Below are 19,569 nucleotides of genomic sequence, written 5' to 3' on the forward strand. Positions count from 1 at the left end.
TTTATCATAGTATAATTGCTTCACAATACTGTGTTAGTCTCTGTCGTACAACAAAGTGAATCAGCCACATGCACACATACATCTCTAAATCCCCTCCCCACCGTGAACCTCCCTCCCACCCTCCCCATCCCACCTCTCCAGGTTATCACAAAACACAGAGCTGATCTCCCTGTGCTATGCTGCTGCTTCACACTAGCTATTTTACATTTGGTAGTGTACAAATGTTGATGCTGCTCTCACTTCGTCCCAGCTTCCCCCTCCCGCCCCGTGTACTCAAGTCTACTCTCTATGTCTATATCTTTATTTCTGCCTTGACACAATATATATATTTTTTAGATTCCATATATATGTGTTAGCATATGGTATTTGTTTCTCTCTTTCTGACTTACTTCACTCTGTATGACAGACTCTAGGTCTATCCACCTCATTACAAATAGTTCAATTTCATTTCTTTTTATGGCTGAGTAATATTCCATTGTATATATGTGCCACATCTTCTTTATCCATTCATCCGATGATGGACACTTAGGTTGTTTCCATCTCTGGGCTATTGTAAATAGAGCTGCAATGAACATTTTAGTACATGACTCTTTTTGAATTATGCTTTTCTCAGGGTATATGCCCAGTAGTGGAATTGCTGGGTCATATGGTAGTTCTATTTTTAGTTTTTAAGGAACCTCCATTCTCTAGCATACTGTATCACTGGCAAGAACATAAATCTCATAAAGTTATTTTGGGTAGATAAAGAATCATAATTTAAATTATGCTTCTCAGGGTATATGCCCAGTAGTGGAATTGCTGGGTCATATGGTAGTTCTTTTTTTAGTTTTTAAGGAACCTCCATTCTCTAGCATACTGTATCACTGGCAAGAACATAAATCTCATAAAGTTATTTTGGGTAGATAAAGAATCATAATTTAAGCATATTACATATTTAGTGTAATAGTTTTTAATTGCAGAATACTTTTTTTTATGAAAGTGTAATTGATGTGCGAAGTTATATTAGTTTCATTTTTACAACACAGTGATTCAATATTTTTATAGATTGCACTTCTTTTAGAGTTATTTAAATATTGGCTATATTCCCTGTGGTATACAATATATCTTTGTTATCCTACCTATTTTATACATAGCAGTTTGTACCTCTTAATCCCCTAACCCTATCTTGCCCCTCCCCCTATCCCTACTCCCACTGGTAACCACTAGTTTGTTCCGTGGTACCTATGAATCTGTTTCTGTTTTGTTATATTTATTTATTTATTTTTATTTTTTAGATTTCACATATAAGTGATAACATCCAGTATTTTTCTTTCTCTGTATGACTTATTTAACTAAGCATAATACCCTCCAGGTCCATCCCTGTTGTTGCAAATGGCAAAATTTCATTCTTTTTATGGCTGAGTAATATTTCATTGTAAATATATATACATCTTTTTTATTCAGTCATCTGTTGATGGACATTTGCATAATACTCATTTTAAACTTTTTCTTTTTTTTTTAGTATTGCTAATATAGGTTGGCTTTTTATGGAATGAGGGACTGATTGTCATTTCATGCTAAGCTTTTGTCTTCACCTGAAATTTGGTTCCAAATGCCAATATGATATCTTATACATCTTTGTGTGTAGTTAATACTCAGTAAATATTATTGATTATTATAGTGCTTGCCATGGTTTGTCAGGCACAGACATAATTGTCTTTGGTCTAGTGTTTTTAGAATCCTTGGTGGAGCCTTATTTCTGATAGTGAGTTATTTTATCTGTCTGATTGTGTGCTGTTTGGCACATGGGTAAGTTTGGGGATAGAGCAGACAGAATTTAAGATGGCTTTCATAATCATCACCTCCTGGTGTTCATGCCTTTGTGTAATTTCTTCCCCTTGAGTGTGAATAGAACCTGTCAATTCCTTTAATAAATAGAATATGACAAGTTTGATGAGATGTAACTCCCATGATTATGTTATGTTATACAATACTCTATCTCAGCAGTCCCCAAATTTTTGGCACCAGGGACTGGTTTCATGGAAGACAATTTTTCCATGCACGGGGTGGAGAGGGTGTGGGGGGGGATGGTTCAGGTGGTAATGAGAGCAATGGGGAGTGGCAGGAGGAGCAGCAGATGAAACTTCACTGGCTCTCCTGCCACTCACCTCCTGCTGTGTGGCCTGATTCCTACCAATCTGCCGCTCGGGTGTTGGGGACCTGTGCTCTATTTTGTTAGCAGACTCACTCCAGAGATTCTTCTTTCTGCCTTGACTAAGTGCCATGTTAAGGAAACATACATGGCAAGGAACTATGGGTGGCCTCTAGGAGGTGAGGGCAATATCTAGAAGTTGAGTGCAACCTGTAGCTGACAACCACCAAGAAGGCAGGTCCTCAGTCCTTCTAATGCAAGGAAATAAAGACTACCAACAATCTAAGAAAGTTTGGAAGTAAATTCTTCCCCAGCGTAGTCTCAAGATGATAACATAACCCAGTCAACTCTTTTTTTTTTTTTTTTTTCCGTACAACCCAGTCAACTCTTGATTTCAGCCATTGAGACCCTGAACAGAGCAGCCTGCTAAGCCATGACCCACCTCCTAAATCTTGGAAACTGTGAAATAATGAATCTGAGTTGTTTTAAGCTGCTAAATTTGTAATAATTTTTTAACACAGCAATAGAATACTATTATAGGGTAAGTTGTTTTGATACCCTGAAGTTCCCTAAGGTAATTCAGTTCTTCCTTGCCTGGAAAAGGCAAGGAAAAATTAGTGGGTCTATTAGAGATATTATAAAGAGAAATAGTGGTGGCATAGAACAAAGGCATAGACAGCCTCAGGTTGTTTAGGAGACAAAGTATAGAAATCGCATTTTTATATGGATAGCTGTAAGTAACTTATCATTCCCTTTTAAAATGTATACCTAGAAGCCTTCACACTCATATATAAAGTATGACATTGAAAACAAAATAACAATTGATTTAGTAATAATTACATTGAACCAGTTAGGTGTATATTTAAAACAGATATGTTTTAACTAATACTTCATTATGGGGACCAAAATTTCTTTTTGCAAAGTGACTTAGGTCTCATATAGAATATTGTCATTAGGAGAACTACCAGGATAGACACTATCTCCACTTCTTTGATACTATAGTCAAAATTGATGCCTTTGTGTTAATTATTTTTTTAATTAATTAATTTTTTCTGGAGGTGGAAGGAATGGAGTAAGACTAAAGCTGCAATTGATTTAAAAAAGCAAGTCACTCATATTAACTTAGAGAAGCAGGTGTTTGGTATTTTGTGATTCGGAGAGTCTTTCTATTGTTTTCTGTTCTCAAAATGTTTATGGAGTGGTCTTTTTATTGTCTTGTTCCATTGTGGTTATAGATGAACTTGTCATATAAGTGTTCTGTGAAAATACTTATTTTCACAGAAAAACACGACAGCCTAATCTTTAGGACCAAGCTAACTCTAAACTGACAGCAGTCAATGATTTTTTTTTTTTTTTCATCAATAAGAAGTGAGTATGCTTGTACATACTTCTGTGTGCACATCTGTGAGAATATCTCAAGGTGGAACCCTGGGTCAAAGGGAAAATACAAACAACTTTACTGAATACGAATGACATTATTGCCCTCCCAAAATGGCTGCACTCATTTATAATCTCATCTGTAATGACTGGATTTCTTCTCAGCATCTGGTTTTTTAATTTATAATCTGCTTGTCAATTCCCTTTAATTGTTATAGTATTTCTTGGAAGTAAACTTCATTATTATTACTATTGTCATTATCATTGTTTTTCCTTGCCTTTGTATTCTGAGTTACCATAGCGATATTCTAATTTTATTTATTTATTATTTTTTTAATCTTTTGACTCTCTTTACCCATTTCTCCCATTCCCCAGCCCTGCTTCTGGCTACTACCAATCTGTTCTCTATATCAATGAGTTTTTTGTTTGCTTGTTTGTTTTTTGTTTGTTTTTGTTTTGGATTCCACATATAAGAGATATCATATGGTATTGTCTTTCTCTTTCTGACTTATTTCCCTTAGCATAATGCTTTCAAACTCCATCCATGTTGTCAAAAATGGCAACATTTCATTATTTTTTATAGCTGAATAATATCCATTGTATATATGTACCACACCTTCTTTATCCATTCACCCATTGATGAACACTTGTTTCCATATTTTGGCTATTGTAAATAGTGCTGCAATAAATATTGGTGACACATATATTTTTCTGAGTTAGTGTTTTCATTTTCTTCAGTCAAATCCCCAGAAATGGAATTGCTGGATCATATGGTAGTTTTATTTTTAATTTTTTGAGGAAACTCAAAACTGTTTTCTATAGTGGTGGCATCAATGTACATTGCCACCAACAGTCCTCAAGGGTTCCCTTTTATCCACATCCTCACCAACACTTGCTTCTTGTGTTTTTGATTATAGCTATCATTATCATTTTATTTTTCCCTGGTCCTTGTATTCTGAGTTATGAATTGTCTTAAATATTTCATTATAACAATATTCTAATATTCTAATCAGGAAAGAATTATGTCATTACAGATATTAGTTGATTAAGTAAATTCAAAGCAACCTAAATGTTAAAAAAATATTAACAATTACTATTTTAGGCCATGAATTAGTCCTCAAACCTTAATGAATGAGATAAGATGATTTATTCAACTAACTAAATAGAATAGATAGTAATATTTTTTTCTCCTATCCATAAAGCAAAGTTAGAAGAAGAAATTTGGACTTTGTTATGGACTGAAGTTTGTGTCCCCCTTTCCCAAATTCATATGTTGAATCTCTAATCACCAGTGTGATGGTATTTGGAGGTGTGCCTTTGGTACATACACAGTCATGCATGTGGAGCCCTCATTAATGGAATTAGTGTCTTAGAAGAAGTGACATTAGAGAGCTTGCATCCTTTGTTTTGTGCCATGTGAGGACACAAGGAGAATTTGGCTGTCTGCAAAGCAGAAAGAGGGACCTCATTAGCCACCAAATCTGCAGGTACCCTGATCTCAAACTTCGCAGGCTCCACAACTGTGAGAAATATATATTTATTGTTTAAACCATTTATTCTATGGTAAATTGTTATAGCAACCCAAACCAAGACAATTTTCTTTTGGAAAATTTTTAAAAATGTACACTGTATGTACTTATATATATTTTCTCTTTTCTAATTAAATGTACACACTAAGAAATAATTAAATCTGATGACAATTATTGGTACATACATACCAATATTACAAATTTTACATAAAATTTGTAATATATACATACAATATTACAAAAATTACATAAAATTTTTGCTTAATTTAAAAATCACCTATTTTAATTATATCTTAATTACACACAATATATATTTAGTAACTAGTATACAGTTTCAGCTGATACTTAGCAAGAGTAACTAGAACAATTAAATTCTTCTAAATATGTTAAAATGTTGAATCAAGGCCATATTAATATTATAAAATCAGTATTAATATTGTACACTGTGCAATAACTTTAGATAGATGTTATTAAAATCACATTTTACACAATATAAGAAATAAATGAAGAGGGTAAATAATTAGGGTGAATAAGTAAATAAGTATGGTGAAACTTAAATCCAGATGTTAATTTCTCTTTGACAACTGGGACTGATGGTGATCTTCATGACCAGTTGATTTCTATTGGCTCATCTAGAGTAACGTTATTCTGTCTTAGATCAATGTTTAATATCTAAAAAAAAATAAAATGGTAATTAATTGTTTAATCAGAACTGATTTTTTTAACAAAAACTAATTCCATAAATAAATGCTCTATTAGTAAACAGGTATAGCTTGTTTTTCTTTTCCATTTTGATTAATTTTTATTCCAGAGAGTTCACAACCATGTCAGTAGTAGTCTCACCGAACCCATCCATTATACAGATGATGAAAATAAGTCTCACAGGGGGAGAATGGTTGTCAAAATACAACTAAAAACTGAGACTATTAACCAATTATCTTATTTCTACTACTTTACTCTTTCTCCATGACTCCTAAATATGCAGTTATTCATAATTGCACTACATAGATCTCTATGCACTCTGCCCTCAAATATTATCCAGTCATCTAGAGACAAAACTTAGATTTTAGAAATATGTTTTCTTTTACATCAATCTTAAAGGGCTTTAAGATGCTGAATTTATTGCCAATTATTTCATTGTGCATGTTACTTTCTTTCACTGGAGAGAATCTCTGTCAGACCATATAGGGACTAAGTATGGAGGTGACCAATTAAGGCACTGTACTCAAACAATCATCTGTAATATTTTTTAAATATGTTGATTTCATTAGACTTTTCCATTGCTCCAATAGACTCACATGACCCTCAGTGTCTTAGCTCAGAAAGTTGAATTCATTCATCAAATATGCAAGAGAAGAAGAAAACCAACATTTCTTCACTGCTAAACAAATACAAACACTCACTGGGGAATTTATAAAATTTATTGTTTACTAAAGCACAGCATCTTAGGATTTATTTCCCATGCTTCATAACAGGAGAGTTTAAAAGGTAAAAGGAAAATATTTTTTTAGTATCTATTAGTCAGGTTTGAAACTGATCCATCTTACACCAAAACCTAACTTACTTCCTTTATATCAAAAGTGAAAAGCAGTACCTCACATATATTTTAATACCTATACAGATGGCAACTAGGCAAAATTGATGCTAGGAAAGTGTCTTAAAAATTGTATTGATAGAACAATTAAATGTCCTTTGCATATAATTTCTACACTCATGGAAAGGGCAACCAAAAATAGAGAAAGAATTTGACTACTCCCTCCTTTTCCCATATATCTATAAAAACTCAGAAAACAGTAGATGCTCATAAATATTTGTTTTATTTAAATACATTTAGAAGGGACTACTCCTTTGTTAGTAAAGTTAATATCTTCTTTTGGAATCATTGAGATAATGAACCATGTATAAAATTTATTCTTAATACTTAAAATTCTTTGTGAATGTGTTTGAAAACAGTGGAATGAAATTTTCTTTATAAGTGGTGTTTTTTATGCCAAGTATTTGGTCAAAATTATCTTGAAATAATACTTGATACGTTAAAATATCTTATTTGACCTTGTTCAGCTGACTGTATTTAGTTTACTTTTATAGTAAAAATTGTGAACTTTATTTTTCACCATTGTTGTAGTAAATAAGAACAAGAAAAAAATGTAAGGAAAACCAGTGTTCTTTAATCTCATTGAACATTGGGCTGTTCAGAAAAACTGATTTCTAATTATGATTGGTAATCATTGACTATTTATTCCTGAGGAATTAATTTTCCTTTTTAAAGATTCCGTTTCTTAGTTTGCCAGATAAGACCACTGGACTAAATCATTGATTCCCTTACTTTGGAATTTTATAATCAGGTGAAATCTTAAAAGAAGAAAAATGGGGGTGAGGTGGTGGGTTATCAACTTTTATTTTACCATGGAAGGTCATTAAATATATAAAACTCTAATTTTCCAACCTTGATAGAATTTAAAGAAATAGAAGTATTTTAATGCCAAAGTAGTAATTAAGAAATAGTTGCATATTAAAGGGGAAATTCTTATTGCCTACAGAACAGCAATAACAATAGGACAGATGTTAAATTTCAACTGGAAGAAATGGCTTCTCAGGTGCTGTTCAACTCTTACATTTTGTACAATTTATGAAAACCTAAAATTGTGCCCAAGATAGTTACTATTTTTTTAACTTGTAGTCAGACAAACAACTAGCTATTTTGTAAGTTAAATTCATCTGAAGTGTTTAGTTGATAAAAAGCTAGTTGTTTTTATTCAACTTTAAACACAAACAGGTATGTGTACACACACTCAAAGTTTTAGCAGTGCAGATGTAGCCTTAAACTTGGATCAAACACTTTAAACAGTTAGCTGGCTTCTAGAATATATGTTCTTTGAAATCTACTTTCACAGAATTTAAGACAGGAAGGAGCTTAAGAGGTTGTTTACTTGCATATTCTTACTTAACTGTAAGGAAAAAGAAGTCCTGAAATTATTTATTCAACGTAAAAAAGCTCGTTACTAGCAGCAAAGGGATTTTAACATAATAATCCTGACTCCTTCGTGTAAACCATATCCTCACACAGCTCTATGTCAAATTATTCATAGATGCTAATAGACAATTCTAATAGTTTTGCAAGGATTTTCAAGTATATTTTATCTCAGATATATTAAATGTTCAAATGTGAACATTTTGGTTTTGAAAAGTATTAGTTTTTTTTTGTTTTTTGTTTTTTTGCGGTACACGGGCCTCTCTCACTGTTGTGGCCTCTCCCGTTGTGGAGCACAGGCTCCTGACACGCAGGCTCAGCAGCCATGGCTCACAGGCCCAGCCACCCCGCATCATGTGGGATCCTCCAGGACTGGGGCACGAGCCCGTGTGGCCTGCATTGGCAGGCGGACTCTCAACCACTGCGCCACCAGGGAAGCCCCAAGTATTAGGTTTTGAGGGATGAAAATGATTTAAAGATTTAATGTAAATTTAATTTTGCTTTGATTATATCAAAGCAATTATAAAATAGATGCTGTTAGGTTAATTTATATGTTACCAAGGATGATAATATGGAAATAGATATGGATGTTTAATGAAAATAAATAAACAAGGAAGCAATAGTTGACCCATAATTATATTTCTTTAGGGCTAAGAAATAAAAGGCATTCATGTAGACGTTTTGAATAGCTCCATTTAAAAAAGAAACGTCTTCTTACATCACTTACCTCCAGGTCTGAGTTTTCAAAGTTAACAGACTCTTTATTTCCATTATATATGAGATTAACCTCACTAACAGGAGTCTTTTCTTTACCCCATATATGGATGTATCCAAGCCGCATTTCATTTTCATTTATGTAACTATTTTTCAGTATAGTGCTTGTTAAGATTGTCTATAAAGACAAAGAAAAAGAAATTAAACCCTTCATCTAGCAAGTGCAATTAAATCTTTAAAAAGCATATATCTGTTAACCAAAATGTATTTCATAGTATAGCAAATTGTTTATTCATATATTTGAAAAGAGGTATGTTATATAATATATATAAAATATGTAAATATAAAATACAGCATAAAACTTCAAATATTATTTAACACAATTGCAAATAAATGATCTGTAGTGACTACATACCTTGTTTAAATTAAATTGTACAAAGAAATATAGGTCTCTTTCATAGGTGTCTATAGAGAAAAAAAAAAAGAGTGATGTATTTATATTTCCAAAGAAGAGCAATAGTAAATACTAGTACTGTATATTTTGCTTTTCTTTCACAGTAAATGGGTACCAAATACCATCAATGTATGTTTAATCTTCTCTAAGTTTATATATCTTATTTGAACACAGTCCAAGGAGCACTGAAATATGAAGGATGAGTCACCAGAGAGAGTACTAGATGGATGGGTTAGTTGGTATGTGCCTATTTGTATGTAGGAGAGTAACACTAAAGCAGTGGCACATGTAAAATCACCTTCACAGAGCTCTGGGAGGGTGGAAGAAGTGTAAGAATAAAGAGAATTGGGTGTGATAGTCGTGGACACTTACTGGCCACCTCAATGACTGACAATAAAATAATATTATAAAGAAAAGAGAACATGATGGTAACTTATCCTAGTGTCATTTGAGAAAAATATTCAATTGTGAGAGATTATTTCAGGTCAACTGAAATCAAACTGATAAAACATAGGCTTTATACCCAGCTCTTTAAATAAGATGCAATCTTGCCAAATTTAAAATCAGTTTAAAAATAATCTTAGAACTAAAATTTATTATTTAGTATTTGTTATTCTAAGTACTTTATCACAATGTTGTAAGAGATATGTATTATTATTACTCTCACTGTATAAAAGAGGGAAAGTTAAATAAATGGTCAAAAGTGAAACAACTAATTATTATCAAGTCTAGACTTATGTCCAGTTTTCTCTGATTTCTATGATTGTGTCATATGTAAAACCAAACAAACGTGTAAGGCAAAAAGGCAAAAGTAGAGTCAAATGCATGACTAAAACAAGTATTAGGATAACACTGAAAAAGCAATAAATTTTAATTCTCTTTTCTACTTATACCTGCCAGCATTATATTCATTAATTCTCAGAAAAAAAATTGCTTAATTTGAGACTAATTGTGCCTATACTAAAATTAAATGATATTCTGCCCCAAACTTTCTCTGTATATATTAATGTATACATCGTTTATTTAATATGCATTTTGAGGCAAAATTTTTAGTCTTAATTTTAAATACATAATTATAGCTTAAGTTTTTTTTTTTTTTTTGCGGTACGCGGGCCTCTCTGCTGTGACCTCTCCCGTTGCGGAGCACAGGCTCCGGACACGCAGGCTCAGCGGCCATGGCTCACGGGCCTAGCCGCTCCGCGGCATGTGGGATTCTCCCGGACCGGGGCACGAACCCTGGTGCTCTGCATCAGCAGGTGGACTCTCAACCACTGTGCCACCAGGGAAGCCCTATAGCTTAAGTTTTTAAGAGCAATTTTTAAAGTACAAATCAATGAGATAAAAGAAAACAAAAGTGAAGCTATTAAGAGGATATGAACGGTTTTGCTGTTTTTAATGAATAAGAGAAAGATACCACATATGAACTTAGTCCAGAGTAGACATATGTCTATTTCACTAAGATGAGTAGGACAAATTAATATTTTACTAAGCTACAATTTCATTAGCTACAACAGTCAAAATTTACTTAATGTATACACATTTCAAAATAAGTTTATTTTGCTTTATTTTTGCTTTTTTTTTTGAGAGAGAAAAAATGTCTACAAATAATAGAGATTGGGATAGAGTAAAGGGAGCAAGTAGGTGATTAAATAGTTAATTCCAGTAGGTGATTGTAAGTAAAGGAAAAAAACCTGTAAGTTAGTGATCACTCAAGAGAGGTTTGCTTAACCACAAAATCAAGCAGGCTTGCTTAGCAACAAAACCATACAGCATAAGCATGAGACATGCCCCAAAACAATAAAACAATGGTGGAATGAAACCCACATCCTGCCCAGTGAGGTCAGTAAGTTAATGATTCCTAGGACATGCTTTTCTGACCACACTAAAAACAAAAATATAAGGAAAAGGTGATATTATACTGAAACCTGAGATGATTTACCATATTTTAGTATATGTTACCACCTTTTTGCTCATTTCCATTGTGCCATGACAGTCCCGGTTTGACCATGTAGGGACAAGAAAACTTCCCCGCCCCATGAAGGAAGCTTGACATCTATTCAAGAATGAGGAAGAAGGTGGTCTTCTCCCCCTCCCCATTTTTCCTTTGATTATAAAACTGTAGCCCACTAAGTTCTCTGCGTGGCACCCTCTTGCCTGCCTGTTTGTAAACCTCACAAGCATCCTATTCTAATGAATTATTTCTTATCTATCACTTTGCCTCTCATTTAATACTTTCTGTGCTGAGACATAAAGAACTGGAGCTCCTTGGAGCCCACCAAGGCGTATTTCTACGATTTCAATAGTATTCCGTAAATTTTAAATGTACTTAAAAGAGGAAATCATTTAGATATCATCTAGTTTATCGAGTAGATTGGCAAACTTGCTGTGAGAGAAGACTTCTTTGGAGATTCTGATCTAATAAATCCAGAGACTCCAAGCATTTGTTATGTATTGTTTTTGCTGTTCACTCAAGAAATTTCAGGGGATTAGTTGAGATCATTATATTTAATTATAACAAATATACTGAGATTGTGAAATAGAGCCAAAAAAGTAGATGTAATGGGCCAGAACAATTTTGTATGCTTGCAGGAAGAGAACAGAGAGAAATATATGAATTATGTTCAGTTACTTTCCAGTGATAAAACAAAAAATTTGCCATGAAACTTCCATAGGGTAAAGGTTATACCAAGTTCTTTCATCTGCTATCTTAGTTTGATAGAAAGAGGTGGAAAAAAAAAATTGTAAGAGAAGCTTTGTCCCCATTACTGTTAAAACGAATTAACTCAATTTGTTAGACAGTAAGATTCAAATATCACAAGACAAGCATGCAAATTATGTATAACTCAACTTTGCATCCCTGGGAAATTGTAGGCAAATTCAAAGTGCCTCTTGCTGGGCCCAGTGAGGCAGAAAGGTTGCAAACTTTTTAGAATCTCCCTTAATGTATTAATGAAGTTCAGGGCTCTGAAAACATATGATTTTAACTAATAGCAGTTGAGTTCTTCACCTTCTAAATCACAAAATACTAGGAAGAGGTAATTTTATTTTATTTTATTTTTTTATTTTTTTTTTATTTTTTTTTTTTTGCGATACGCGGGCCTCTCACTGTTGTGGCCTCTCACACCGCGGGGCACAGGCTCCGGACGCGCAGGCCCAGCGGCCATGGCTCACGCGGCACGTGGGATCCTCCCAGACCGGGGCACGAACCCGTGTCCCCTGCATCGGCAGGCGGACTCTCAACTACTGCGCCACCGGGGAAGCCCAGTAATTTTATTTTTGAGTCTTGCTTATTACCATATGATTCTTATATCACTTTCTGATATGCTTTACTCACTAATAAATTCCTATTTATTATGTTTGCAGAATATTAACTATGATTTACCTGAAAAGATGAAAGATGTATATCTATTAATGAAAAATCTCTCATCTATGGATAATTTATTTAAATTGCAGTGAACTGCCCTATAGCTCCACACAGATGTTAGTTTTTAAGACAAAGATTTGTGTCGAGGGAATGCTCGGAAGTCCCATCTAGCAGAGCTGGCACTACTAATGGCAGTCAGTAAACCTAATCCTATAACAGTGTATATTTAACAGCGTAATAATGACCTGGGGGCATTTTACTCAAAGGCAGATTCCCGGGCCTCTCCCCAGATTAATGGAATTTAGATGGGTCCCAGAATATGCATTCTTTACAAACTATCCCAGGTAGCAGAGCACGCACTGCTAAAAGTTTAGTAGTTCAGTCTGATTTTGAGGAGTAGCCATGGAGTAAACAAAGTTTTAAGTTTAAATCTTTAAGCTTTTCATGTAAAAAACTGCTGAATATTAAAACAAAAACAAAAACAAAACAAAAGCTATAGTCATAAAGCACAGAGAACAAGTTTGAGTTTTGTTTCTGAACTCTCTCATGTTTTAGAGGCATCCTTTGTGCAACAATACGTGCACATGGGAACGTGGATTTTCAGCTCAGTTGACCTCACACATACTGAGTGTCTATTATGTGAACAGCACTGGGCTAACTTCTGGGACTACAAAGATGATCAATATATCAGCCCTGCCCACACAAAACTCTTAGTCATCTAGACACTGATCACAGGGATTAAATATATTTAGGATAAGAAGAAGGTCTTTAAATATGTGGAAGTCTATTTTTTAAGTTGATTCAACTATTTATTAAACTATTTTAGCTTTGAATAATATTATTGGCTTTTTATTCAGCTTCCAAAGTACAATAATAGGTAACAAAAAAGTAATGTGAGATAATATGTATGTTACCAGTTATATTTATCTCCTAAATGGAACACTTACCTATAGTCTCTCCATCATCCCAAAAGAGAGATCCTTGTGCCATCTGATTATCATCTGCGGCAACAATGAGCTTCATGTAATTTTTTCGACTATAAGAAAGAAATACAATTTGACCAAGGTTTATAGAGTAGCATATTTCTTTTTATGATATGACATCCATGTAAGTGTCCAAAGGAACACAGACTGTTTTAGGCAAAGAAAATAAAAGGATTTTCCTTTTTTAATGAGTTAATGGAAATTATATAAACCATAAAATCCTTCATATTTAATAGAAAATATCATGCATTTCTTTTTTCTTTTTTTTTTTTGCGGTATGCAGGCCTCCCACTGCTGCAGCCTCTCCCGTCGCGGAGCACAGGCTCCGGAAGCGCAGGCCCGGCGGCCATGGCTCACGCGCCCAGCCACCCCGCGTCATGTGGGATCTTCCCAGACCGGGGCACGAACCCGCGTCCCCTACATCAACAGGCGGACCCTCAACCACTGCGCCACCAGGGAAGCCCATATCTTGCATTTCTTTGACATCAAGAATTCACCTACTGTAACAAATCAGAAGTGGCCTCATTTATAATTAACCATATTAAGTTTATTGATATATTTATTTATTCTTCTCTCTGATAATACTGTCATTGACCATTAAACATAAAGCTGTTTCAATAGCATGTTTTAATCTCATATGACTTAAGCTTTCCTCACATTTCCATATATAAATCACTTAATTATCATTGGCAATTGTTAATAAGAATGTGAAGAGTAGCCAGAATTGCAAGTCTTTTCCTTGGATTGGACAGTACTTCCAAAGCTTGTGCCTACAATAGGCCTATCTATGAACTAAATATCTGCTTCCATGCTCAGTATACAAACTTGGTTTGACAGCCTCATATTGCTATGGAAGGATTTCTCAGACAAATTATGCTTAGCTATCTGCCTTTTCCAATCACAAATGTTGAAGGTTATACTGCTATGGAAGTCTTCTAAAATATCCAGAATATCTAGAGTTCAAATCTCCGCAGCAACTTTATATTTTCCATGTACAGATATTGGCATGTCTTAACATGTATGTATATATGTATTTCAATTCATAGTCACTGAGGTAAAAGATAAGTAGATCTTATTAGAAACATTAAAATCTGGTTTAACCCACAATTTCCTAACACACTTAAAATAAGATTAAAGGAGTTTCACAAATTTCATTCTACCTTGTATATACAGTTGACCAATGAACAATGTGTATCCAAGTATCCACAGTTCCTCTGCATCCACAGATTCAACCGACCACGGACTGAGTAGTACTGTACTATTTACTATTGAAAAATATCCATGTAAAAGTGGATCCATGTGATTCAAACTCATGCTGTTCAAAGGTCAACGGTATACCTAAACCCAATATCTTATTTACTTTACCCACCTACACACACACACACACACACACACACACACCCAGAACACTCAGAATGGCCTCTCTACTTGTCTCTCATAACATAAGGATTCCTCAAGGCACAACTTATGAATGGTCTCCTCCATGAAACTCTCATTTCTCAGGTATAATCATTTTTCTCCTCTTCAACTGACATCAGGGTAAAATATTGATAGAAATGGATCTGGGTAGCTCCAGAAGCTAGAAAGAGTCTACTCATGCCAACTGGGGCTGTCAGCATGTAGATCACCACAAGAGTGGGTACAGCATGAGATGAGAAGAGAAACAGAACTGAGTCCTCTAGAATCTGAATGTTTAATCCAGGAATTTAGTCAGGGGAAATAGACTCTATGACTGGTCTCAGAAATTCGCTCTTACATCAGTCACAGGAGACAGAATGGACCCATGATCCATGGAAATAGGACACGTTGTTGACTGTGAAGGAGAGAATATCACATAAGGGGTCTTAGCAGATGATCAGTTATAAATGGTAATGGATAGAAAATCTGAGTTACCTTTCATTGTTAAATGGGACAAGGTTGCTACAAATAGGTCTGGTTCTTCTGCAGACAGCAGAGGACTTAAATAGCGTGAAGGAGTAGTTATCTTGTCAATGGATATCTACATTTCATAGACTAAAGTGGGTCTGGGTATGTGTCACAGGACTGATGGAGGCAGAAAAGAGGGAGTAGAAAAGATAGAAGGAAAGAGAAGCCCTCTGAGCCATGTTTGCTTAAAGCTCACAGAAAAGTTCATTTATAAAACATATTTTCATAAAGTAAATAATATTTCTTTCCAAATAGACTCAGAAAAAATGACGGGGTCTCACGTGAGACTGGCACTTAAAATACAACACATCCGTTTATTAATACCTTTGCATGTTTACACAGAGGACATTAAGTTTCCATTGGTATTTTGGTCGGGGAAACATTCTATCATGTTGGAGGACAATTTTCCATGAGTTTCTCAAGTTTCTACATATTTTGCATACAGAAGCAATGACAGTTTTTCTGCCTTCAAAGCAAAGAATGGATGCTTTTGCTTACAGCCTATTATAAAAGATTGAGTTTCCAAAGTGTTGCCTTCCTTAGCTGTGACATAAGCCTCCTGGGTGGGCAGTATCCACCTGGGCCACTTGATGTCACCCACATGAGACTTGGGGGACAGGGGCAACTGGAGCAAACATGAAGCTCATATTTCTTGCTATGCCAAGAGTAAGAAAGACCTTTGTCTCAGACCCAGAATCCATGAAACTGTGGCAGGCTAACCTGTAAGCTTGGAAGTAGGATAAAATCTCAGACTTTTCCTGGTTCTTGACAATTCTAACATGCTCTTTCTCAAGATCTAATCTGAGTTCTGTGAACACTTCACTTACCTGTAAAATGTGTTTTGAGCAGCCTCTTGACAAGGTAGAATATAACCACCACGGACATGTAGATTTATTTCATATAAAGGAGCTGCAAATGTATGAAATTTTTCTCTGACACCAATATCTTTGCCCTGGAAATGACAGCATTGGACAAAAGAACAAAACAATAAGAAGCAGAATCACCAGCAATATTGGTACTTGAGGGGGCACATTTATAGAATCAAATAATATACTTTTTAATTTAAAAAATAATAAAACCACAAACATTTATTCAAGAATTCATGTTGTTAAAGCATATACTTATTCCTTAGTTTATTGATAGCTTTGAAAGTAATTTACCACCACTTGTTTTTGTGGTGCTCACATGAAGAAAATATATGGGTTTTTGATGGGTCACAAAAGTTATTCCTGATTTGTCATATACATTACTCTTTAAAGGACTGAATTACTTTTAATGATCTTTCTGCATACCTAATAAAGGGCAATTGTGTATACTGTATAATTTCCACATTTATTTGGTAAAATAAATCAATGACTACATAAGAAACTATGGCAGAATAAATTAACTCTTTCACTGTTTGTTAATTCTATTCTGATATAATTAGCAAGAAATATCTTGCTCTTTTTAAGTGGAAAGGAAAAAAAGTATGTCGTTAATAAAAAGGCTATAACTAAGTTGTTACCCATTTCTGTTTAGTCAATCCCCCAGAATTCCTTAACTACTTACTGTATGGTAATCAAACCACCGAGCATTAGGGACATAGCCTTCTACAGTGTCAGCGTCCTGGAATTTAAAGATATAGTCATTAAAAACATATAAACCATGGAAAAATTATTTTGTGAACAAAAGTATGTGGTAGGACTTACAGCTTCCAATACAGGGGTAACCATAAATGCTGGACCCCACAGGAACTGTTTGAATATATTCCAGGTTGGCTTTTCATTAAAGAACCTGGACAAAATATTCACAAAATTAAATCAAAGAAATTTATCTCTTCTGAATACCATAAAATAATTATTAAAATCACATTTTGCAGTATGGACTTTTGTGGATTGAAATGAAAATCAAAACATAAAAAATCAAAAACAATTTTATCACTTGGAATTCAGTGTGCAGTGTACAATACTTTATAAGTAAATCTAGACCATGACTAAACATTCCAACAAAGCACAGAGCTGCCATGGATGTGTAAGACCGAGTGAGAAATCTCCTTTGAAGAGAACTCACATAAATTCAAATATTAACGTTGTCTAGTAGAAGATCAACAAACCAGGAAGCAAGAATTATAAACACTCTGGAAGAAAAGTGTGAGACAAGTGTGTTATAAGAATCTTAATTTGGTAACTTTAAAAAGAGTTTGCACATCCTATGTAAATAAAGCTCACTGAATAGTGAATTTATAAATCCTTAAAGGTTCTTCCATTTGTTAATATGTTTCTTAGTTTGAGATATAAAGGGCTGAAAAAACAAAATCTGCTTTTTATAGTTTGAGAATTGCCACTATTAAATGTCCACATTTTTTCTTTAATTGAAATGGAAGTATACATTTTTTATTTTTGTTCTTTTGTTTGTGTTTTGTTTTACTCTAAACTGAGATTAATGCTAAATTGGACTGCTGGGTTTTTCCTCTATGTACTTCCCATGGGAACAAAAACCCAGAAGTTCTCAGCAGGACAAGAGTCTGCATAGTTAATAATAATGTTTCTGGCTGGGGACTCAGACCAGTGCTGATACTCCAGCTCTTCTGGAAAGTTAATAGGGAGAAGTCAAAGAGGAAAATTCTAGAAATAAAAGAGGAAAGAGTTTAATAAAATATTACCAGAAATAAAGAAGGGATTACGGTAATAAATTACTAGAGGATAATTTGAATCTAGGAAGTTTTTTTTTTTTTTCCTTTTTTTTGGAAAGTTGGATATTTTATTATTAGAACAGAAGGCATATTGATCTACTTATTATTTTGGTAATTTTATCTTGGCTACTACTGTTTAATTGGAGTAAATATTCGCTGTTTATTTTTTACTGATTTATCAATAGTGAAATCTAACAAATCACCCCAATCAATTACTCTGGTAATATAGGGCACACAAGAAGCTAAGTATATCATGATTATTTCAAGGTTTTTTTTGTATTTATGGTTGAATGTGTTTGTGGGTTTTTTTGTAACATCCGTAAGAAATTGCTTGTATTTGCCTTAAAAATAGAGTGGGCTAAAATTTTTGCAACTATACTCCATAGAATAGAATTTCAATATTTGGTCATATATCAGTTTGAGCTTCAAGGAGTAAATCCAAAACAATTGTCACAGAAAATGGTAGAACTGTTCTAGGGTACCCAATTAGAACACCTCTAGGAGGAGTTAGGATGGTCTTCTTAGTCAGGCATTTGTATATGGTGGATTTACTTAACTGCTGTAAACTTCAATTAAGTCAACATAATTTAGAGATTTAGAGATTACTTATTTCCAAGACCTTTTGAAAACACTCAATGTAGTAAGGTATGTAAATTATCTCAAACAATACCTGGTATACAATAGTTATTCCTAAGAATTATTACTTTTTAAAAACTGATTGTGTTTCATTTATAATGGCATATATTAGTCTGTTTATTAGTAGATTTATTTATGTAAATGTTTATTAACCCAAAATGTACACTTAAATAACAATGAAAAATCTGTCAATTTAAAATGTTTTATATGGCAGTATAAGTGATTACTGAGTAAATTAAATGAAAGCTATCTCTCTCTGTGATAGGAAAAAAAATTTGTGCTTACTCATGCAAAAGGGGTCTGATAACAGTGCCACCATGAGCATGAATTTCATGCATCTGTGTATAGAAATAGGGCAATAAAGTGTATCTAATATTTAGAATATTCCTTGACATTTCAGAAAAAGTTGCATTCCAAGAAGGAGGATCTTGTCTCTGAAACAAAGCAAAATGAAAGTGTCATAAGCTGTTGTCCTTGTTTAAATCATAATTTTCAAATACATATTTGAAGAATAAAAAATAAGGCATAATTTAATTCACTGTCATGTGCTACATCACAAAAACCTTATGGAGTAGTTATTTCTATCTCATACAATGGAAAGAGAAAGCATAACTAATATTTTAGTAAGAAAATGCAAATTAAGTCCATGGCTTGATTTCATTTAGGTGAACATATGTAAAGAGCAGTTCACATTTGAATAGGTGACAAACACATTGTCAACTGTGGTGATGCTCAGTGTAGGGTGAAAAGTCAAGGAGAGAAACAGAATGCTATATATAAGTGCATTGAAATAAACAGACATGCAGAGCTCAT

At 34.0% G+C, this 19,569-nt stretch overlaps 1 protein-coding gene across 1 annotated transcript in view; it reads right to left on the bottom strand.

Annotated features, from left to right (window-relative positions):
* Nucleotides 1-5,640: 5,640 nt before the first annotated feature.
* The window catches only part of SI (sucrase-isomaltase), a 101,893-nt gene continuing 87,964 nt past the window's right edge, over nucleotides 5,641-19,569 (bottom strand). Inside the window, exons 39-47 of the mRNA XM_007446438.1 lie at nucleotides 19,042-19,190; nucleotides 17,138-17,222; nucleotides 16,998-17,054; nucleotides 16,277-16,401; nucleotides 13,488-13,576; nucleotides 9,138-9,187; nucleotides 8,736-8,900; nucleotides 5,861-5,875; nucleotides 5,641-5,709 (exon numbers count right to left, since the gene is read on the bottom strand). Coding sequence (XP_007446500.1) covers nucleotides 5,641-5,709; nucleotides 5,861-5,875; nucleotides 8,736-8,900; nucleotides 9,138-9,187; nucleotides 13,488-13,576; nucleotides 16,277-16,401; nucleotides 16,998-17,054; nucleotides 17,138-17,222; nucleotides 19,042-19,190 — 804 coding nt within the window. The remainder of the gene's footprint in view (nucleotides 5,710-5,860; nucleotides 5,876-8,735; nucleotides 8,901-9,137; nucleotides 9,188-13,487; nucleotides 13,577-16,276; nucleotides 16,402-16,997; nucleotides 17,055-17,137; nucleotides 17,223-19,041; nucleotides 19,191-19,569) is intronic.

This window comes from Lipotes vexillifer, unplaced genomic scaffold (assembly GCF_000442215.2).
Source record: "Lipotes vexillifer unplaced genomic scaffold, Lipotes_vexillifer_v1.1 scaffold763, whole genome shotgun sequence".
In the NCBI taxonomy this organism is placed as follows: Eukaryota; Metazoa; Chordata; class Mammalia; order Artiodactyla; family Lipotidae; genus Lipotes; species Lipotes vexillifer.